Source organism: Falco cherrug, chromosome 9 (assembly GCF_023634085.1).
Source record: "Falco cherrug isolate bFalChe1 chromosome 9, bFalChe1.pri, whole genome shotgun sequence".
Classification (NCBI taxonomy): Eukaryota; Metazoa; Chordata; class Aves; order Falconiformes; family Falconidae; genus Falco; species Falco cherrug.
In genome coordinates, this window is record NC_073705.1 from 27,351,383 (window position 1) to 27,374,920 (window position 23,538).

The following is a 23,538-nucleotide window of genomic DNA, read 5'->3' on the forward strand; positions in this document are numbered from 1 at the left end:
ATTTAGAACAGAGAAACCAAAACTGTAGCTTTCATGTTATTTAGCAGTGGCTTCACAGACAGACCTGGATTTAAGCTACACAAGCCTTTCATCCATAAAACAAGTAGAGAAGCATCACTGTCAGACTATGTCTGTTGAGCAGGTGTTTAGGGAACTCCATCAGGCCTTGTACCACTACATGAGCAATGCCTTGCTTGCTGTTAAATCCGCATCTTCCTGTTGAACTGCTTCCTCTCACCAAGGACATGCTCACGTGCACATGAGCCGTAGGAGTCCAAGCCTTTCAAGGAATTACTGCCCCTCAGCTGAGATGTGATAACCGATCACGTACATGCTTCCTTCAAGTCACAGAGGCAAAATAAAGCACGAAGACAGACTAGAAGCATCTAGGCAGGCAGTTACTGCACCTTAGAGGAGGGCAAGTACTAACTTCCAACCGGAGCTGGCAAATGTGAGACAAAACAACTTTATCATTTTCAACCCATGAACATATGTTGAACATAGCTGTGAAAGACGCCCGTCTGAAAGGCCTGCATGTGAGAAGTCTTTATATGTCAAAGAGAGACAGCACGAGCAATAGGAAGGTATGTTTTCCACAAGCTCTCCCGTTAACAGGTCTCATCTCTGGGCTGAAGGGACCAACTTTACGACGAAAGGCAATATCAGCTGCAAGAAACCATTCAAGGCCCTGGCCTCTCTGCCAGACTGCCAACCCAAGGGCTAAAAACATCAAGATGTTCTGGGATGGAGACAACTGTCCTCTGAAACCTGAAGTCATCAACGGAGGTCACACAAGCCAGCCAGAAATCCATTTTAAAAAGTACAGTTCAACCACCTGTGCAGTCTGCATTAAATGTGTCGGGAGAGTTTTTCACCTGGAGTCAAAAAGTCTCATGGAACAGGTTTAGACCTTCCTGCAAAAAGTCCAGCATCTCTTTCTGGAGAAGGCGCCAGAGTGCAATTACAGTCAGCTGGCCAGTGGTATCGAGTCCTCTTTGGTTTGTTCCCTGAGCTCTTCCTAATGGGGTGTACTTGCTAGTCGTTAATCTGATGGACTCTAGACATGCAGTGCGGCACTTGGCATTCATCCTTACCTTTCAGACCAATTTAAAGTTACTGGTCCACCCCTGGTAAATGTCTCAGAGGGTTCATGCCGACACTGAACACAGGAGAGGAGAGAATTTAAAAAGAAAAACACAACAGTGGCATTATTTGTCACCCCACAATCCAGCCTCCCTTCCCGCCTGCACTGTCCCACCCACCTCACCGGCCTTTGCTGACAAACTGCCTCCGAGGCTCTGGCATGATCGCAAAAAAAGATAATCCGCACTTGCCTGTTGCCAGGAACCGGTGCATTGCCAGGAGGAGCTGCGGTGATATTTTAACCTTCATCTCGCTGTCTGTCTGCTTGAAGGCAGAGAAGTCCTGCTTCCTGTCCCGGTGAGCTACTTTCTTTTTCGTCTTGTTATCAGCTGGGGAAGGGAGGGTGGGAAAAGAAAGGAAGGAAGCGATTTCTGTTAGAACGGGGTCCAACACAAACCACGCTGGATGGAGTCAGCCAGGATGGCCGCCCCGAGCTCAGGGCGCAGGCAGACCCCTCTGCAGTACGTGCAAAGCCCCGCTCATCGCGCAAAGCCCCGCTCATCCGCACGCAGCACAAAACAGGAACAACCAGCGAGCTGTGCCGTGGGCTCCCTGGGCCGTGAGTCCCTGTCCTGCAGAGCCACTCACCCACGGCCGCTGTCACTTCTCTGTTACTTCAATGGGGGGGCAAGTCTCTGCTTGCAAACACCTAACTGCAGAGCAGCTCTGCGTATGACACGTAAGGGGTGTGTGCACGTCTAGGTGGGAAGAAGTCCCCTCAGCACTACTCATGATCAAAAGGTGTTGTTCTACAAGAATATCTGTGATAGCTACTTTTTTCATATACATTCCTTAAAGAATTCCCAGCAGGTACATAGACTAAATATACGACGACCGACTTCTTATGCCATACCACAGCTTCACTGACTCTTCACAGCTTTGGCAAAATCTGCATGCCTTTGGTCCAAGTAACTCTCCATGTCTAGCGTACACGGTTTCTTTTGTCCTGTCCAAATTTAAGCAAAGGCTAGCAAGGTGTGCAGCCTGGAGGTGGGAATCCCTGGCACTGAAGCCAGAATGAAGTACAGCGTAGCTTCAGGAGTTCAGATCTGGGGATTCACCTCCTAGTGATCCTGGGCTCCTGTCCTTTATTCAGCTAAATACTTGCCACGTGGTTTGTCTGCGTCTTAAAACAGTCTCCGCGGTGGGGAATCCCCATTTATGAAAGATGGAGTTGCAGAGGCACAAACAATCCAGCTACTATCGTCCACCCACTGAGCTGATCTGCTAAAATGTCTGGGAAACCAGGTAAGTGGGGAGCTACAGGCGTGTTGGGGTACAATGTACGTCAGCTCCAGGGAGAAGAGGCGTCTGCTCAGACGGCAGGGTCTTGCTCTTCTCTGCTGACATAGCGCGTAAGGTGGCAGTGGCTATAAGCAGCAGAATGCTGTCAGACAGCTCTGAACTCCACTGTATATTGAAGGAAACCCAAGTCTTGAGACAATTACTGTGAGCCCCCCAAGACTTGAGGCATGGCTCAGGTTCTAGGGTCTTAGTGGGGAAAGATACTGAAAACACCGTAGTCACTGGTGTAAAATTACTGGACTTTTGAGGGATCCCAGGCAGTTCTGGTACACTGATTGACTGCAGAGAATTCAGGCAAGCACCCAAAGAGGTGTAGGTGAAGCTAACATGGTGAAACCTCACACGTATTCCCAGGTACCTCTTGCCAGATTTTGGGTTATGCATGCAAAGATGATTAAAGTGATGTACCACAGCAAGGAAGCCAGTGAGACCTGGAGTCCTGTACATGTCCAAATATATGATACAGACTACACAAGGTTCAAAGCGGTCGAGGTTGGGTCTTGGAAATGCACAATACCAGTAATTAACAGATTTCTAGAAAGATCTTCCCAAGTCACCTAGCTTTTTAGATACGAATACATTTAGATCCTCAACTTCCCATGGACAAGCCTCTACTACAGGACTATGACAGTCTCAACAGCAACGCTGTACAGACAGTAATGTATCTATCTAGATATAGATATCTATCTACTCTAGATACCTGAAGCTCATTCTGTGAGCAATGCAAATCAGAAAGTGTGAGATACTTGTTCCTAAGCGCATGGAGCAGAACGATGATGACCCATGCCTTTTTTCTTCTTTGAAACCAGAAGCCTCTTACCCTAGCAGTACTTTACCCAGGACCTGGACTACATCAGGGACTGCAGTTTCTCTTCCAAAAGCAGGAATAGAAACTTAACCAAGGGAGTGGTTACAGACTAAAAACAATCTCTGCCTTAGGAACATAGTCTGAGACAGACCTTATCTGTACTTGCAGTTAAAGGAAAGATGGATAACAAAGCAATAGAAAGCAAGCAGGAGAAAAGTCTCCCAGAAGCTCTCACTAGGTCCTACCTCTTGTGAGAGATAAGGAGAACAGAAATGGTGTTTTTTCCTGAAAAGCTCAGAGAATGCTATTTTTTTACAATAAAAAAGGCTGAGATGCTTTCTCACAAGGAGCTCCATCATTGCTCTCTTCAGGGAGGCAAAAATCAGCACAAGTACATGTTTTGGCCCCGGGACAGGGAAACACCTCTTCAGAGGGCAGTAAAGCATCTCTGCCTTTCTCCTGTGAATGGTCTGTACCACCACAAGCTTCACACTGCACTTCTGGTACCTCAGAACAGGGCCAGCATCACACCATGGGAGGGTGCCTGAAATCTTTCTGTCTGCATTGGTCACCAAGGTAAGAGACCCAAGCTTTTAAGCAAAGGATGGGCGATTTCAACTCCTCCTCCTGTTTCCTTGCCAGCTTGTCCAGAAACCTTCCCCCAAGAAAAACGTTACACAGTGAGAGCTTTAAGCCATACGTCTTGAAGCCATTATCTTGGCTGATTTTTGTAAGAGATTATCTTAATTGGTTTTCGTTATCCAAACAACTTCTGAGTTTCCTGTAAGACATAGGAACGAAGGACTGGATGGTGACAGAAGTAACTGAATCTGGACCAGGTATTTCCCATCTGTCATTTCTACAGTTAAGTGAGATGGAGACCCGGGCAGTGAAGCTAACCTGGCATGCTGAAGAGATCTCTGCTTACAGAGTGCTGTGACGCTGTTTGGTTCTGCAACATGAACAATGTGATGCATGAGGGATACCCTCAATATAACTTTTGGTAAGATATCAGCAAATATTGCAACCATCTTCAGAAGGTTCTGGGAATCAAATCAAAGGTAGCAAGGCTGACTGTGAGCTCCTGGGCTGAAGGAGAGAACTCAAGAAGAGGAGGGGTCCAAATATGGTCCAAATACAAATAAGGTTGTGATCTCTCTTGTAACATTCCTGAACTTTCAGGCCTGATGCTGAACACCCCAAATGCCTGCATACATTTCCTTGAAGGAGCCAGCTCTGGCTGGAGACAGCTACAGAACAGGGAGTTCAAACCTCAGATCACCCATTCAGCTGGGCAGGCAGGCAGCAGGCTGATGGGCACTGCACCCAGGCAGCGTTCTGGGAAGGTTCTTGTCCTCATCCTGTGCTCCTTTTTTTGTCTTTTTGACTTTAGGACAGAGCAGACATCTGCAGTGAGCTCCAGACAAGAGAAGGGCAAAAATATTTTACCAAATAGAAGTGTGGTTCTGTCTGGCACACAAGAACTGCAAAAGGACAGAGACAAGCAACTGTTTGAGATGCGCACCTATCAGATACTCCAGGAAAAGAAAGTACAATTCCCAGATGGCTAGATTCGCTGACCCTGTGCCCATACTCAGCGCTAGGATGCCCAGCCCAAGGCAGTCAGAGGTGGATGCCAGAGTCTCACCCAGCACACACCCTACGTCCCCTCTCCCTCATCCCCCCACTGATGCACACAACCCAGGCTGACAGCCTGCACCCCACACACCGCACAGGTCTTTTTAAGTCCGTGAGTTTGTTGCATTTTAGAAGAAAGGTTTAGGAATTAACAAAAGTTAGTTTTGCCAGTTCTTTTTGTTCCTAGCTGGGAAAACCAGGTTGCCCTGTGTCTCATGCATGTTTCAGCAACTGACAGGAAGGCAGCAGGACTAAACCTGAAGCTCTTTAACAGCCTCAAATAGCTTCCTGTAAGGATGCAGCTCCTGCAGCCTACCAGTGTCAGACAGCAGAAGGTTACCAAGTCCACTGTCCTAATGTCCAACAAGGTGAAAGCATCATTTTCTAACAGGTGGCAACCACCTTGGTATATCCAAAGATGAGATTGCAGCTACACAAAGCTCTGCTCTCCTGGCGCAGGATACTGATGTACACCACGCCAGTATCTGTAGGTCTTGCCATACAAAGCGGCATTGCACAAGCTTTCCTATGTTGCTACACCTTCACTGGATAGCAGCAGAAATACTTTGTAGGGTAAAGAATTTTTATTCCCATAGCTCCGTGGTTTAAATAGGAGAAGTGATACAGAGTTTACTATCCCATGTATTTAACATACCTGTTTTGACAGTTGTTTGGAAATAGGAATGTTTGGGTAAGATACAGTCTTCCCCTTGGGGAAGTGACTTGCTAAGGCTAAAAAAAAAAAAAAAGTCCATTAGGTGAAAGCTATTGCAGCCGCAGGAGTGCAGCTGTGTAACAAACGTGCCCCATGGCCTGGCATCGAACACCCCTGCAGCGTGGGCTTGCCAGGGGTCATGTTCGCCAAGACAAGACTGCTGAATGGCACGGGGGTGAGGATGTAGAAATGCAATGTAAGCTGATGCTTACAACCAGAATATTTACCCGCGACATGTAGAACACGCACACAAGGGTGTGCTAAGGTATCTATTTTGTAGAAAAATCCTAGATTTTACGCAGGGCGAACCACCTGTGAATTGGTGTGTCTGAAAAACAGCAGCATTCCAGTTGCGCTAAGGGGATGATTGAACTTGTCTTCAATTAGAAAGAGCTAAGACAGGCCACCAGTCAAGCTCAGGTCATAACAGTGAACTCCACATTCCTCAAGCGGTCTGAGGCCAAAGCAGAACGCACACCTTTCTGTCCTGGGTCTCTGAGAAGCTTGAGAAATGCTCTGCCACCATGGGAGTGCAAGAGAGATTCCTGTGGTGTGTCAACCATGAAAAAAATGCTCCAACTTTCCAATACTAAGAGCAAAACGCACTGATAGCTCTTCACTGTGACACTGCCTGAGACGTCATCAAAGCCTACTTGTCCATGACAGAAAACTCTTCTCCCCACCCCATCGGCAACCCCAATACAAAGTCTCATGCTCAGAAGTACTCAGTCTATCCAGATGTTGATGGGTCAGGCATACTTAATAATTTTCTTGCTCCTGTCTTCTTATCCTTGCTCCCAACATCTCTGTAAGCCATAAGACATAGCAGACCAGAGCAAACTGAAGAAATACCACATCTATTGGGCACACAGCCCTCAAGAAATTCAGCTGCAGCGCTTCAGCACTGAGAGCAGCTTTCAGCAAAAACTGTAAATACACGATTGCTTCTACCCTAACACAGCTCAAGTGGATTTTCATGGCAACAGCAGAAAGGCACACCAAGGTCAGCCATTTCATCAAATTTCAAGTTTCCATCAAAGCAAAACAAAACATTTTTAAAAGTTCAGAACAAAGGCATAATGACACTGCCAAAATTTTGCGTAAGGTCTACTTTTAAGTAAACACCTAGTATAGACCAAATCAGTCCAAAGGGTTCAAGCTGGCTTGTTCTCAGCTGCGCAAGCCAGCCTGGTCTTACAACAAACAGCATCAGAGAACTCTAGTGCAAGATGGGGTTACTAGCACTCACACACTGATATCAACATCAAAAATAAGCTGCCTTAACATACTGCAGACCTTCAGTAAACCCCAAGCATGTTCTCATCACTACATCAGTGGGAAGTGGTTACAGCACATCAATCTGCCCAAACCCATAACTATGACATTTTCTGCAGTCCTCACAGCTTCTCTGGATTTCTGTTCTCTTGCTTGCTGCTACAGTTTCCTTCAATCTAAACAGTGGAATGAATTCCAGTGCTTCATACAGAAATTAAAAGTTCATCTTCATTACATAGCAGGAGTCACCCCCCAAAATTTCCTGCATCCTCCAGAAAGCCTAGGAAGTAAAGTTTCCCTCCTGTTCTGAAACAGGAATTCTCAATAGTAAAAATCTTCCCAGGAAGGAGAGTTTCAACTTATGTTTACAGCAATATTTTGTTAATCTAGAAGTCTTCAGAGAGTAAAATCAAATTCTCATTTCCTTGCCCTCTAACATGCTATTAATGGTCAAAGCTTTTTGTGTCCTGAAGAACAACACAGCATGGTATGTGTGGTTTCTCTTAACAAACAAGGGGAAAAAAACATTGAAAAGCATATGTGATGTCTTTTCACTTGGAGAAACATGGAAATACTTCAAAGTTGATGAGACAAAGATAGGATTCTTTTGGAGTATAACAAAGTCTGAATTCACCCTGTAAAAGCATTATGTTGTAACTGATTAGCTCAACAATTCGTTTGTGAAGGTATGAAAAGAAATAGATACTAACTGGACTTCTGTGATTTGCATAGTAATTATACTGTTTAGCATATCATAAAGCACAATTGTCATTTACATGAACCTTTGGGAGCTTAAATACTGCTAAAATACTGACCAGCTACAGAAAGTAGTTCAGGCAATAACAATCTCTTAGGAGAAGTAGAAGCATTGTCTATCCCACAGTGTAAAGTGCTCATTTGGCTTGGAGGGAGGATAGAACATGCTTGCACTGGCCTGAAAAGGGTGCTGTAGATACATTCAGATCCCTTTCATGAGGAAAGAAAAGAAAGGGCAGCTGAACAGTGCTAAGGATATTTAAAATTATTTCTGTTGTTTCTATTACAATAGAATCTAGAGACATCCTTGTGCTACACACAAATACATAGTAAAAAATAGCATCTGCCAGCAAGTGATCAAAGCACAGATAAGGCAGATGAAGAATGGCAGAAAGGAAGCCTGTATGCACAGGCCAGATTGTGCAGATGGGAAGAGAAGCAATGACACTTTAGTTAACTGACCAAAGACCAGACAGACTCTAAACTGGGAAAGAAAAGAGTCCAGATCTCTCAAGTCCCAGGTAACAGTTGATCTGCATCATCTCCCTCAACATACCTTAACACAAAGGAAGGAAGGAGCTGTAAAGAGTCATGAAAAGGAATCATTTAGGACATGCTAATTTTCAGCCCCGAAGAAGACTTTCCATTCTCGGGTTTTCTGAATGAGTGACAGAGAGAGAGTCTAAAGAGATTCCATTCCCCTTCCTTGAGGCATGGTACTTGCCTGCCTTCTTGCTAAAGCACACGGACTACAGGTGCTTCAGGTGGAGAGAGGTTAGGGGAAAATATGGGAGGTTGTGAGCACTGGAACAAAAAGGTTTAACAAGGCCACTGCAGTGGAGAACAGCTAGCAGGAAAGACCAGGTTGTTGCAGATGTAAACCTTCTTGATGGAAAGGTCAAATAAAAAAACCTGTTCTGTTTCTGAGTTAATATGGCATAAAGGGGTGAGGTGCCCATGCTGCAAAAAAACCCAAAAATTACTTTGGCCATCTGTGGGATCTACAGGTCATTTGACCACTGAGATTTTAAATCAGCAACTTTGCATCTCTCAAAACACAGCTATTAAACACAACCGCTGCTGCACAGAATCCTCCCTCTTGTCTATAAAAAAAAGTGCAAATATTTCTACTCACTGTATAGGTCTGTTTCATCCAGAATTTCCGACTTGATGATCTCTTCAATCACATCTTCTAAAGTGACAATTCCCAGGACTTCATAAAAAGGATCCCCTTCTCCTTCATTGTTTACTCTTTGTACTATAGCCAGGTGAGACTTGCCTGCAAGGAGACAGATCAGCAATTCAGACATTTTAGAAATTCCTGAAAGATCAGAAATTATAGCAGAATTATAGACACATAGCTATAAACAAAAAGACAAAAAGGCTGGCGTCAGGCTTCATGAAAAAAAGAGGCAAAGTTTAACAGACGCTTAAAATTGTAATCTGATTTCTGTCCGAGAAATGCATTCCTGGGTCACATAAATCCACCTAATGCACTAAAGGAGAACGGCTAAAGAGATCAGTGTTCTTTTTCTAATGTCTTTCCCAGTGAAACTGTCACCTTGGCATTGAGTTCATTATATTATCTTGTTGACAGTTGTTCTACTTCTTGTCTCAATACACTGGCAGAAGGCGGCCAGGCTGGAGACCTCCTTTGCAGCAAGCTCCCGTGGATGTTCTCCTCAAGCTTGGAAATAACAGCAACAATGGCCAAACCACAGAAGCATGTGGACAGGGTAGAGGCTGAGGATAAGAGGTCAGCCCAATCCATGGGTTTCTTTTTCTCCTCCCTCCCTCAAAAATAATTTATTTGGACATGCTCCACCAGAGGGGACAACACACTTACTTAGGAATTAATTAATAAGTTCAAAGTGACAGTGCCTGATCAACAAAAACTAAGTGGTTCTAAAGATCCCTGAGCTGCATCATTCACAATGCAATCTATAATTCATAAAGTCCTTCCTGCCACAGGAATAATAATAATATTAATATTATCATGCCCCTTTGAATGTGCTTTGATATCCTTGGTTGCCAGCCTCCCTAGCTGCCATTGGAAGCCAGTCCTTCGTAAAGCTGCATAAAAAGTAGCATGCATTCAAAGGGCTCACCAAACACAAGTGGCATTCTGGAGCACAAGCATGGCAGATTTCCAGTACGCTTTCTGAACTACCAGGAGGTAAGCAACATTATCTCACATTCCTCTTTGCTAGTCTCAAAAACGATACTTATCCCCGTCCATGGAAGATAACCAAAATAGTTCAGCTTTGCTTAGACCCCTTTATAGGCAATAATGGCCGCGTGTTTGAAGATTCAGATTATTAGACTAACAAGCATTCAAACTATTCCAACCCAGACTTACTCACGCTTAAAGAATGAAAATATCCTGAACAAATTAGACAAGGAAGGAAAACTTATCAACTACTGATATAAACATTGCATCAGGTCAAGTCAATTCACTTTGGTAAGTTTTTCACATCTGCTTTCCCAGGGACCCAACATAAGCAGTTAAAAACAAATTCTTGGTGAATGCTGTCTGTCGAAAGTTAAATTCTTTTGCTATTCCCAGCTTGTGATCATTTAAAAGGAATTTTCCAAAGCAGGGTCTAATATTAGACTCAAAATGAAGTTTCCATTCCACTTAGGCGATATTCTCACCAAAGTAACTACTGCATAATCTGATTGTCTTGGAGCTACTCGTTTAGATGCAGATGGACATACTTTAAATACCAACTCCACAGCACTGCTGAGTCTTATCTTGAGGAAACCTTATTCTACAGTGAATTAATAGAAAGATGATTTGTGATTTTAAAGGATCAACATTCGTATTGTACTGAAAGTCTTTCACTGTGACAGGTTTTATTTCTTTGCATTCCTTGCAAGACTTTCTTTTTACCACCTAATGAACAGCATTTACAAAAAAAAAAACCCACCCACAACCAACCAAACTCCAAAAAAACCCCAGGAGGTGGCTTCATAAAGACATGAAAGATTTAGTGTACTATCATCATTACTGTTCCCCAGTAATATATTATTCCAATTACACCCTTTCAATACAATGATGTTCAAGAACAACTGTGGCACAAAGAAAGTCACACAGACAAACCAAATATTGTAATTTATTTCACAGCGTCTGCTCAGATATTAGCATATTTGCTTTCAAGTCAAAAGACGTGACTCCTTCAACAACCATTTCTATCACAGATCAGAGCAGCTCATTTGCACATGCTCATTCAGATGCTAATACCCAAGGATCACCATTCTCACACTTCAGTAAGTGGTAAGAGTGCTCAGACCTGTACAAGTGAGTGAAATAAAAAAATCCCCAAACAACAATGCTATCAACTCAGTGCTTCAGCTTTGATCAGAATCACCAAATTCTCCTCCACTTCTGTACTGCCTATGATAAAGCTGAATTACATGATAAAAATCTTACATTTTGAAAAGCACAGCCTTTTTAACAACAGCGGAGTCCTAGACACATCTACAAGCAATGGGAGAGATTTATGGAAATGGGATTGGGGAAGGACCTGAGAGGCTGTAATACCATGGGAAGTTGTGCACAACTTGCAGCCACAAAATCAGTTACATGTCCTTTCCATTGGGGCGGTCTCCACCAAGAATTTAGGATCACTTAAATGTTATTCTCTCCCCATTTAGCAGCCACAGCCCTCTGATGTGACCAACAGTACCTAATGTGAGACAAGGGACCAAAATCTGTACCAGCTCTCTTAGGCAAAGTGAGCTGTTAAGGCATTAATTACAGATGGGTATCAGACATTTTGCACTTTCTACAATGAGAAAGAAGGCTAGAAACATTTTTTCTGGTTCTGCCAGCGTCTCTGATTTTTAGGTTTTTTACTTATCACCCAAAGTACCGATACCATTGAATCTTGTCATAATTTCAAATGTCATTGGACTTTTTGGTGGGTAGCATTGATGTTCAGCTCTACCTTCATTATTAAAACTACATGTTGCAGAGAGTTTATCTGTGGAAAATAGATAAATTATCCAAATTCAGGCTGACAAAAACATTTCTTCCCTCTTGACTGTCAAGTTTTCCTGTTCTGACTCTCACGAACCCACCACTTTGCTGGGGTCAGATGAATTTAAACCAATCTAATTGGGTTGCCACTAAAAGGCTGCCTTTTGCTCCCAAAGTTTTCTCCTTCCTTTGCATTGACTACAACGCTCATGTCACTTGATGAGAAAGACCACATCTGAAAATTACATTTCTTGAGTCTTTGCAAGTTAACTTTGATCCAGATCCAATAATTTTCCAGAAATCATCAGGGAGTGGAACGAGCATCAGCACTGGTGACAGAGGTGTCACAAAGATGCATTCCTGGACTTGCTGCCCTCCCAGACTGCTGCATAGATGACTGCAAAACACCCTCCACGTATGGAAGTAATCAAGGTAGAAAAGGCTAAAGAAAAAGCCAGAGGAGCGCAAGGGCTTCCTTATACATCGTAAAAGAGCACAACACAGCATGTGCTCAACTTTAAAACTGGCCTGTAAGTAAAATAATGACTCCTCCGAGTGTTTTAAATAGAAATTGGCTACAGCTATATTCAAAGACTTCATCAGACCACGGGTATTTGTCATACCATTTTATTCAACTGAGAAAGAGAACTTTCAACGGTATTTTCCATTGCTAAGAACACAAAATACATATTCAACAAGAAGTTGAATAAAATAAATGTCCAGGTAAGGAAACCTGGATTGTCTATAGTATTCCTAGGGGTTTGAGAGCAGAAGACAAATTAAACGAAGAGCAAGCGTGCACAGAAAATATATTAATAATTTATATACTTTGCTGATTTTCTGGCTACAGTCTCCAGCCACACTACATCTACGACATCAATCTTTCTTTAATCACTTGTTTTAAGTGTTGATACAATGAGATTCAGCAAGCAGGCAGCTCTGCAGGTCTGCCAGATCTGATGATAAAGGCAGAAATGACCCAAGTCATGTGTAATACGCAGCACCAGGAGAGAACAGCGGGCAGTGCTCTGACCCACAACTCCTTCATGGCCATAGGCAGGCAGCATTTGCTTTCTCCCTCAGCTTCCCCCAGTGACAGTAACATCAGCAGGAGCCTATGGAGCTCACAACTCCACATGGCTTGAGACACAAGTTGCGACAAATGCATTCATGGGCAACTAAAAGACCAAGGAATTTTGTTAAAAGCAAATCCTGTGTTATCCCATTGCTCAAAATCTCGCCACTCCGCTCGGATTTCGCTCTGTACTACAACTTCTGATTAATTTGTTAAGCTAATTTAAGAAATGTGAAGATGTTTAGTGACATCTGTATGAGTCAGTGGACTTAGAACGAGCTCCCAGGAGTCCATGTGACTGACAGACTGACCACGTAGGACAGCACTGGAAGAAATGCTTGAAATACTGACTCTCTTACAGTACCTTGACCATTCCTTGAAAAAGACTGGGGGGGGGGAAATGCCCTTTGATCCTAACTGAGGCATTATATGTTTAGAGCAAGGACCTCAAGAATATTGCCATGCAGTTCAAACTAGAGATACAAACATCTGACCAAGTTCAACATCTGCTTTGGTCAGTACATAGAGTCTTGTCTACACGAAGAGTTTTGCCATACGAATAGAACTGTACCCACCCCACTCTCACATGCCACTTCCCTGCAGACACACAAGTGCAAGAAATGAGCTCAGAGAAACATTATGAAGTTCAATAAATGCAAAGGCGAAGTCATGAATCTGGTACAAAATAACCCCCATACACTGGTACTGGGGACTGACTGGCCGGGTCTGCAGAAGAGGACTCCACGGTCCTGCTGGACAAGCTACATGAATCAGTGGTGTGTCCTTGCAGCACTGAAAGCTAACTGTACTGACTGCATTAGTACACATGCCACCAGCAGCTCAACGGAAGAGATTATTCCCTCTGTTCAGCACTTCAGAGACTGCACCTGCAGTACTGGTGTCCAATTTGGGGTTCTCCAGTACAACAAGGACACCGACAAACTGAAGCAATTCCAGTGGATGGATGCTAAGATGGTCTGGGGCTGGAGCCCACAGTGCACAAGGAAAAGCAGAGTGAGCTGCATTGGTTCAGTCTTGCAAAGTAAAAGGTTAAAAGAGGGGTCTCAAAAGTCTTTACAAATTTCACCGTAGGCTACAGAGAAGACAAAGCTAGATTCTTCTTGGAGCTACATACTGTTGGGACAAAAGGCAATGAACACAAGTTTCAAAAATATGAAGTCCTTAAATAAGGAAAACTTGTTCCTCATGAAGGTGGTCAAACACTGGAACAGAGGCCCCGTGGGGCTGTGAAATGGCCATCTTTGGAGGTCTTCAAAACTCAGGGACCTGAGCCAACTTCAGTGTAGCCTGCCCCAAAGAGGGGGCTGCACCAGATGACCTCCACAAGTCCATTCCTAAATTATCCTGTGATTCTGAGAGACTTCGAAGGGAGGCCTGAACTGCAATCCCATCCCAAACTTAAATTCTGATTTTTCATTCCTGAGTTTCTGCTTAGGAACAACAAAAAAAAGAAAATTTTGCACAATTACCAGTACATAAAGATGATATGTAAAGACAGCAAGCAATTTTTACTGATCTGGAATGCCACAACATGGCCTGGTATACGACCAAAAGTAATAGTAAAATGACAGTACTCGCCAGACTACACTGCAGAAAATTACAATATTGCTGGCATAGCTTTAATGAAAAAGAGGATCTCAGGCAATAAGTAGTCCAACAGCAGAGGTGTAACTCAGGGGCTCTGAGCAGTGAGCAACAACCTACACGTGACGTGTATAAGCTTGCATCATAGGTAAGCAACTCGAGATGCCTCTGTTTCAGCAGGAGGAGGTTTATGAACCTAGTAACCAGGAGGATTTGTATATGTTACTTCTCCCATGCAAGAAGCAGATCTCACTGAAGGCCCTCGGTTTCCTATTATTAGCAAAAGAATCAGTACTAAATCAAAGCTATGGTAGACTTTTATAAAACAGAAGATTCCCGTCAAGTCATTTTGTTGTAAAACTAGAATCAGTCTAGTCCATTTTCATTACAAACCAGTAATCTGAGTCCGTTTGCTGTTGGTGAATGCCCTGGAACATTAAGCTGTAACCTGTTCAATATGCCTGTAACAATGACACAGAGAAAAATCCCAGGAGGTGTTTAGCTGCCCTTGAATTTGCTAACTAACGATCTGTGCTTCTGAAAAATCTCCTGGTTTATTCTTATGGAACTGTTTTGGTTTTGACTGATTTCTATGAAGGTAAACAATTTGGTCTGGCAGTAAGACTCACAGGTTCAACAATACATTATGCAAACCAATCAGTTTTAAAATATATTGTATAATTTAACCATTAAAACTAACTCCCTCTAGAATAGCGCTGGCTTGCAAGCAATTATATCCAAGTAACAAGTGTTTTTCTCAATTTCTTTTCTGTGGCACAGTTCAAGGACATTAAGCCTCTCTTCTATGAGCAGGAATCTGCATTCCTGCTGTTTGTTTTTGCACTTTGAATATGTTCAATGGGTATATCGGACAGCTTTTTCTCCCCCACCACCACTAACTGGTGTACGCTGCCTCTCGGTTCATAGCACTGTTCACAGAATCAAGAAAAACCCCAAACTCCTGCACAAATTTAATCTAGATTTAGACTAAGCTTTTTAGATTCTGCTCTTTTCAGCAGCAAAACACACAATTTTTTAATATATATATTTGGGATGGGAACACAATAACTAACGTTCATTTAATACAGCCACATGAAACTCATCCAGACCCTCAAGGAAACAAGTGAAAGTATCAGCCCAGCCACAGGGAATATGGTGATTCTTTGCCTTTAAACCAGAGAGCTTACAGTCTCGTACAAACATTAACTAGAAACCACATCAGCCTTCACAGGAAAATAAAAAAGTAGTGCTTTAAATAGATTCTTTGTGTTAAAGCTCATTTTAGTGGGAGGACACCAAAAAAAGGAAAAATTAGGGAGAGTTTCAGAATGACTTCCTGACAGTGAATTGTATTTGTAAGGAATACTTTCCCAAGAGAAACAGCAGAAGCTCAGTTACTTGCAGCTTTGAAAACTTGACTGGACAACCTCCTAGGAAGGACCTCCATAATTCCCTGCTGCCCCATGGCAGATGGAAGAGCAGCTATGAGCTAACATTTTCCATCTCCAGCAGCCTACCACTTGGTGTAGGCGCTCCAACTCAACTGCTGCTGCCTACCCTTCAATCCGTTCTGGTCAGACCTTTGCAAGCAGCATGTTGTCACTTTACTTTGCTGCTGCTTGTAAGAGTGAGACCGTAGCTCTAGAAAGCTGCTACCTGCTGCAACTTTACATGCAATTGAACTGAACCTGGCCACAAACATGGATGAGAAGCTGAGAAGTTATCATAGGTCCATGAGTAAAAGAAATTAGCTGGGAACCAGAAGTAACTTGAGAGTAAGAAAAAAAGGTAGTTTCAACTCAGAGCTCTGCTATCAAAGCGGAAATCTTAGGGACAAATAGGAGAAGTGAGAACATTTAGGGAAAAACTATTACCAGGTGGAAGCAGGCAGCAAGAGCAAAACTAAAGAACAGAGAGGAAAAGTTTCAGAAACTCCTTGAACATCAGTAATGACTCCCTTGCCACGAACAGTGTGGCAATGCTTCTCAGTCACACAGTCTTTACGGGCTGGATTTGGCTGGGACTGACAACAACTAGGGTCCATGGAGGTGTAAAATGCACACCACTAGCCGGGCTGCTCTCAGCGTTGGCCAGAGCATCTGATTTCAGCCTGGTAAATAGACAAACACAAGCTGCTTCCCAAAACTGGAAGCTAATGCCCTGGAGAAGTATCTGCTGGATCTGAAGTAGGAGAGGAAGAGATGGCGAACGTAACGCTTGAAAGAGAAAACTCTCCCAAAACCAAAGTGATTTTTGACACCCCTCTGAGGCTCTAACCTGAGTACAAGGTTGTGATCTCAGGACACTGGTGCCTTGAGAGGAGAAACTGGCTGGAAGTTTAAAAAACGAACCAAGAAAGCACTTCAGGAAGTTGTAGCAAACTAAAGCTGAGAGAAGAAGCAGCAGCAATGAGAAGAGAAAATGTTGAGTCTGGAGAAAGACCTGTCACTATTTGGGCTAATGCAGGACAAAAAATTCAGATTAAATTTAAAGCAAGCAAACAGAATACTGAAGTCATTCTTGGTCATGGTTCAAGTCTTCCACACTAGATTCAAAATACTGAAGTGTAACTGACGCTGATATGATTTCCCCCGTGTCTCCGCTTCCAAAGGCAAGTAATGACCCTTTGGAAAGAGGTGTCAGAAAAATATCTCCTTACTGACTTGCACCTTCACAGCATGGTCAACAAGGATTTTTTTCTTAGTCTTCAAAGACCCTAAAAAGTATCCATGCTAATTTTATTACTTCCCTGTTTGTTCAAGATTGTCCCTACTGACTTCAGCGTTCCTTCAGGGTGAAGAGCGCGCACCAGCCAGCAAAAATGCAGCCAGCAGAGGGAGTGCAAAACCTTGGGTTTGCTAAACATCAACGCCCCAGGTAACAGCGAGGAGATGGAGAGGAGAGGTCCCAGATTCTGGCTTCGGTGGGTGCTGGCCTGCTGCTGTATCCGGGCAGATCTCCTTTGAGAGATGTACACTTCAGCCTGGGACTCCACAGCGATGACCAACATCTGCCACGACCTGTTCAGTGTCTCCTTCTGCTGTTTTGTGTTATTGCTATGACTTGTGCCCCCTCCACCTTCCTCTCCCCTACCCTACCAGGAACAATTTCTGGAGCCCTTCATAAGGGCACAGGAGAGAAACTGTCACCTCGTTAGTCTCCTCCATCACTCCACCTGTCCAACAGGCTGCTTCTGCTAAACAACAGTTAATCCACTAAATAAAAACAAGAACACCAGGAGATGTTTATGAGCAACAAAAATAGAAGTCGACCCAAAACAACGATGAACTCAAATTACTTTGATGTTCAGGTAACCAAAGCATGACACCAACATAAACAGCAGCCTTGTCCTGCATCATCCCAGCCAAAAAAACTACGGATCTAATCCTCCCTCTAATCCTGCCTCCCTCAATTCCTAAAACAAACTCAGTTTCATTCGGGGAGTTTCTAGATTTTGGCGTCTACACCATGAGATTTTAAATCCGACAACAGTAAAGCACTAGAATGCACGAGAGAAATGTGTTTGGACATTGGCAGCAGGTTAGCTGAGGCCAGCGTGCTTACATAAGGACCTAAACCGTGCTGAGAGCAAAGCCTACAAGCTGAAAAAGAAGAGCAGCATCTTGGGACTGTGGTTCATGAAAGGAACTGGATAGATTCTCTTTTTTTTTTATTATTACCATCATCAGCTCCCGTAGTTTACTTTTAGCTCACTATTTAGGACATAAATTTAAAAGGGTTCTTGTGTTACCAACATCTTAGATCATTAATATTCTATTTTAATGACCTGTTTTACTTCAGGCCATTTACATCACATGCAGTTTGCAATTCCAGCAGCTCAAAACCCCGACTGGTCGATGGCACTGTGAGATTTTTCAAGCTCAGCACAGGGCCTTCTAATTTATATTGCAGCAGGAGCCAGGGGAAGCTTAACAAAAAGCTACCCTGTCAACTTTCTAAATTGGTGACAACATCCTTCACTCAGCAGGATTTACACAACCCCAGCACCACTTACGTGTGTGTGCTTTCACAGTGAGCGAAGCTGCGGGACAAACATGCCTGTAAATAAAACCAGCGCTGGTGACCTTGACTTTGCACAAGCACAGGATCGGGGCCGCGCGAGCACTCACACTCTGACGCTGCACATTTGCTTCTCCACAGCGTAACACAGGGCGCAGCCATCCATGCACTGCAGCCGGGATGGCCACCATGACAGGCTGGCTTCCAACCGCTTCTGCAGAAAGTGAAGGATACCGCAGCAATCTGAAGGCACAAGAAACACAGCCTTCTTCTCCCACTGGCTTTTTGTTTGGGTCAGGTTCCACAAGGTGTAAAGATGCGAGAACAAGCTGCCGCAGAGCTGTGTTTCACACTGTCAGCAAATTCAGTGTGAAGGGGGGAATATCCTCTGGTTGGAAAGTGACTCTTTAAAAAACTAAAGGTATGGCACATATAAACATAGCAAAGTGTCAAGACAGACCCGAAGCCATGGATCAGAGAACTGGTGTGACCATACAAACAGGTCAACTGGAGTGACCATTTCCAACCTTCTGAAGCTGCCAGCAGCATCTTCGCCTTGCTTTGGTGTGATTTTAGCTGACTGACTCCTGGACCCTTGCCTCTTCACCAAGAACATGTACAGATCAACAGTTACCGATATGAGAGGGGAGGGGGAAATCATTTAAACCGTCTGAAACAGCAGCAAACAGACCAAAGAACAGCTGTGATTTCAGAACTGGGCATCACAGATACCCAACTGCCTGCAAACTGCAGTGTTTTTGCAAAATACTAATACGGTAACATATAGAGGGGGAACCCCCCATGATTTCCCATTTTGCTAAGGATTTAAGTAGCTTTTATCTTGACGGCATGTTACTGTAAAAGCCTATCATGCAAAGAGGCCAAAAGAATTAGTTCAAATGTTGACCCAGCACCTCCAGGAAAAGGAACGATTACAGCGAACTGCCTTGTCTGAAAGAGTGACAACACTGATGGTATATTTGAATGCATTCTTACTATTACTGAAGGACAAATGTAGAAGACTGGCTTTGTTCCTAGTTTTCAGTTACTCATATATGTAAGATTTTCAAGTGAACTATTAAACCAACATCATCCTCCCATCCACACAAGGCAAGATTAATTTTCTCAAAAATAGTATTACTGGGTCAGATTTAGAAATGGAAACTTCAAAGATCAATCTCTGTGGCAATTACACTGTGAATATTTTTAATTACTGACCTTATAATGCAGTTCTGTAAAGTTTCCTTTTGTGAACAACTATCTAATTAGCATTTCTTTGAGCCACCCTGCAGGTTTGCCCAGAGCTCTTAAAAGAGGTAGGAAATCTCTCAGATAAGAAGAGAGCAAAGCCTTGCTCCTTCAGCAACAGCCACTGGAGATAAAGCAGACAGGCAGCCTTGCCCCTCGAGCAACAAGACACCCGAGATAAAATGAAGAGGAGAAAAGGAGTCTAAAGCAGGAGACTGGATTTGTGAATGTGCCACCACCGGGTTTTACTGCGATAAAGAGTTCCTTTACTCCATAAGACTAATATTCAACAGGATCTGCACAGATTGAGAAGAAAAACCATCTGGAAGTGAGAACACGGTAACCAGTAACTGCTGAGTAACCAACAGCAGCTGCCTTTCATAGGTCTGTTTTATTATTCGTTTAAGCAATTCCTTGATTTATTCCAGGTAAACTTGTCCCTAAATTTTACTAAACTATTTTGCTACAGTAATTATCACTATTTTCCTAACCCGATGACAGAGACATTAAGCACAGCATTTTGAGGAAGCAAGACAACAATAAAAAGAACTAGTGGAATGGCTGCTCACTGTTTTATTTTAAAATTCAGGCCAAAATGATTTCAAAGATGGCACATAAATCAGAGCCACTCAACAGCTTCCCAGCTGCTGGGTGTGGATGAAGGGGATGACATGAGACTCACACCTAGATTACAATATTATTCAAATTCTTGCCAAATATTTACCATAAAATGATGTGACATTTTAGTGATGTAACAGGAATTCTGCCAGGATGGTATTTCTTTCATGATCTGCCCGCTTAGCTCAGGGAAGGTGAAGTGTAGCCAACCCTGTTTTCTATGGTATTCCGTCCACAGAAGTCTCTATCATTATTTTAGCCCCATTCAAGATGAATCTTAAAACATTTGTTCAACAAAACAAACAACCTAAGTACTTAGCTTTAATATCACTAACTTCTACAACTTCATTTATTTTGACAATTTTACTCCAGAACAAGCTTTGTGGCGTAGCTTCTCACAAGGAACAGGGTTTTTGATCTAAACAGAACACTTTTTCATTCAGTCTCCTCTGGCAAGGGACAGATCTCTATTGCCTCTTTAAGACTGATCATCTTGTTTGTGAATGTGTGTGTCAGAGCACCACTATGATTTTATTTAAGCCTTGTCTCCCACAGTTTTCTACTAACACCATGTCATAGTGTTGCATCAAGGTATCTCAGGACAGCAAGAGCTCACAAGGGTCCGTTTGAATAATCTGCTCTGTACGGCAGTGATCCACACTGATCTGACGTACCCAACTCTTCTGCAACACTCTGGTGAAAGTTATGGTAAAGCACAGCTCCACTAGCTAAGGAAACAACCTCAATGACCATGGCTGAACTCACCAGCACAGGTCAAATTAGCTTCCCTCGTGAGTGCAGAGGGTGAATTAAAACTCAAGCAACCCGTGCAACTTTGCCCACAAACCTGTGTTCGCACTAGGAGCACTCAGGCAGTGCACAATACCTGCATCCCTAAAACCCTCTGACCACGGAAACGGCCTCAGAGCAATGGTGTCCTATTGTGACTTCTGTCTCCCATCTGTTTATTTTTAGCTAGGATCAGACTGAATTCTTCTACATCCCAATAAACACTAAAGTAAACCAGCTCCAACTTCTGCTAGAAAAGACATGGGCAACTAGGTCACTCAAGATATATACACACACTTCACTTATTTTCCGCAACGGCTTGTAAATTCAAACATTCTGGGTATGCCCATACAAAAACATCAACATGAACCCCAACCAGAAAACCAGTCTACTGGGCTCGGAGGACTTGCCCTTAAATCTATAGTATAAACAACAGTATTTATCTAGCATATTAACAATAGCAGAATGGATGTGTGTCACTGTATGTGGTTCACAGGAGACTATCCAAGGACTGGGGCATGAGAGAGTTTGGAAAAGCTAAAGATTCGCAGCCATATATATACAGGGGGGTTAGGTTTGAGGCCTTGGGGTTTTTTTGTGTGTTTTTTGTGGTTTTTTTGTTGTTGTGTTGTTTTTTTTTAAACAGATGGGTCTAACATTTCCTGTCTTTCCCTGCTGCAATACCCTTACTATTCCCCTGTTGATGTCCTACTGCAATAGTAACACATCCACACCTTTCCCTCCAGACTCTTTCATGGGCCTGTGATGCTCTTGGGCTTCTTTCTGCATCTTCTGCCTGTTTAGGAAAGGTCCCTCCACAAATGCAGGTGCTGGCCAGATGACGCTGCCTTCACAGAGCAGGTCAGGGCTGAGCTCTCATCTCTACCTCAGAGGGAACGATAGGAAAAATGTCCTCTTACCCACACACCACATTTTCATGAAACTTATAGAAACATGGTATTTCTGACTTTTCTAACTCAATGACTTTTAAAGCTATGAAGGACAAGGACAGTTAAGGAAAAAAATAAACAAATTGACAAAAATTAAAAAAAACCCCAACAAAACAAACAAAAAAACCAACAAGACAACAAAAAAAAAAGGGGGGGGGGGGGGAGGGGGAATTCCCCCAAGCAACCTCACCCACAGCAGTAACAGTGCAGACCCTATACCAGGCCCCCAAATGACAGAAGTCAACAAACTTTAAAATATTGCTATAATTTCCACTTATAGGAAAGAGGTTGTCATTTCTTCATGACAATATAAAGAAAAAAACCCCAAATTTGCTAGAAAGTCATGAATAAAACGAGTGTATAAAACTCTGCTTTATACTGTGCACAATTTATTTACTTGAAACACCACGTATTGCCAAATAGAGCTCAAATACATACTTAGGCTAAACAGGATGGACTACGTACGATCTGCTGCTCTGCACCTTTACGCACACCACGTTAATACATGCAAAGGTCCTCATCCTTCCAGGCTTTGCAGAAGCCAGGAGCCCAGCTACACACACTGTATTGCTGTCCTTACAAGGGTTAGACAAACAGACCAGCAAACCCTGGCGAAAAGGAAATGCATTTGGAGTTCACAGTGGGGCTATCGCTTGGTTATTTCTGTAGCGCCTGCATCTAAAAAAAGATCCAGTTCACACAAGTAGCTATTTTACCTTACTGTCCCACAAGATCTAAATGCATTTTTTCCGATTACACTTTCCCACCATAAAATACACGACAAGATGTGACAAATATTTTTAAATATTCCTATGAAAGCATTTTGCTTATATATAGAAACATGAGTATATATGGAAACATACAAAGCCCTGTGTTTATATATAGATGTCTCCTCACTGTATAACTAATATTAGTTCATGGAACTTAAGTCACACATGACCAAAAAAAAAAAAATGAATTAAAGTTCCAATGAGCTTTGCCACAAAGTAGACAAAGCAGAAAAAAAACCCTCTTGGATTTATGATAATCTCTGTATGAAATGCTGAATGGTAAATTCCCTTGGGAACTTCTCTGACACAAGAAATACACAACAAAACAAACAAACTAGGAGATGAGACCAAGAGGCTTACTGAAGAGACATTTAGTCCACATTTTTTTTTTCTTTTTTTTTTTTTTTTTTCCTCCTCTACTCCAGCAAAATCTGTCATGAACCACAAGAGAGGCAAAGAGGACTTCTTGATGCCTAAAGCCCATCTCCTGGGGAACAAAAGACCTCAGCTTCACCAAGGTCCTGGGCATTTAAAGCTCTTTTAGAGGAAAGATTTCAAATTACTACCACAACCACAACGCCTGTGAGAGTGCTCTACACTATAATGCCCCTTCTGTAGAAAAGATCAGTTACATGACAATAACAAAAGTTCTTCATAAGACTTACTTGCACAAGTCCGAGGGGTTTGAATTTTACTCTCTACTTACTGCTCCATGGTTTGGTGTCACAAATACCACATTTCTTGCATTCAACTAAAAGATAATGTAAATTTGACCAATCTGTTTCAGTGTTTAAGCTGAGGGAAACAAAACAAGCAGAAAACAGGAAAGACATTCTTTTAA

At 42.9% G+C, this 23,538-nt stretch overlaps 1 protein-coding gene across 4 annotated transcripts in view; it reads right to left on the reverse strand.

Moving 5' to 3' along the window:
- Nucleotides 1-23,538, reverse strand: part of CNNM2 (cyclin and CBS domain divalent metal cation transport mediator 2) — a 125,459-nt gene that overhangs the window by 18,188 nt on the left and 83,733 nt on the right. For 3 of the 4 annotated variants that reach the window (XM_055720600.1, XM_005437253.4, XM_055720601.1), the window contains exons 2-3: nt 8,776-8,919; nt 1,335-1,472 (exon numbers count right to left, since the gene is read on the reverse strand). In XM_055720600.1, coding sequence (XP_055576575.1) covers nt 1,335-1,472; nt 8,776-8,919 — 282 coding nt within the window. Of the gene's footprint in view, nt 1-1,094; nt 1,160-1,334; nt 1,473-8,775; nt 8,920-23,538 lie in introns of all 4 variants that reach the window. The other variant, XR_008733865.1, reaches the window with a different exon arrangement.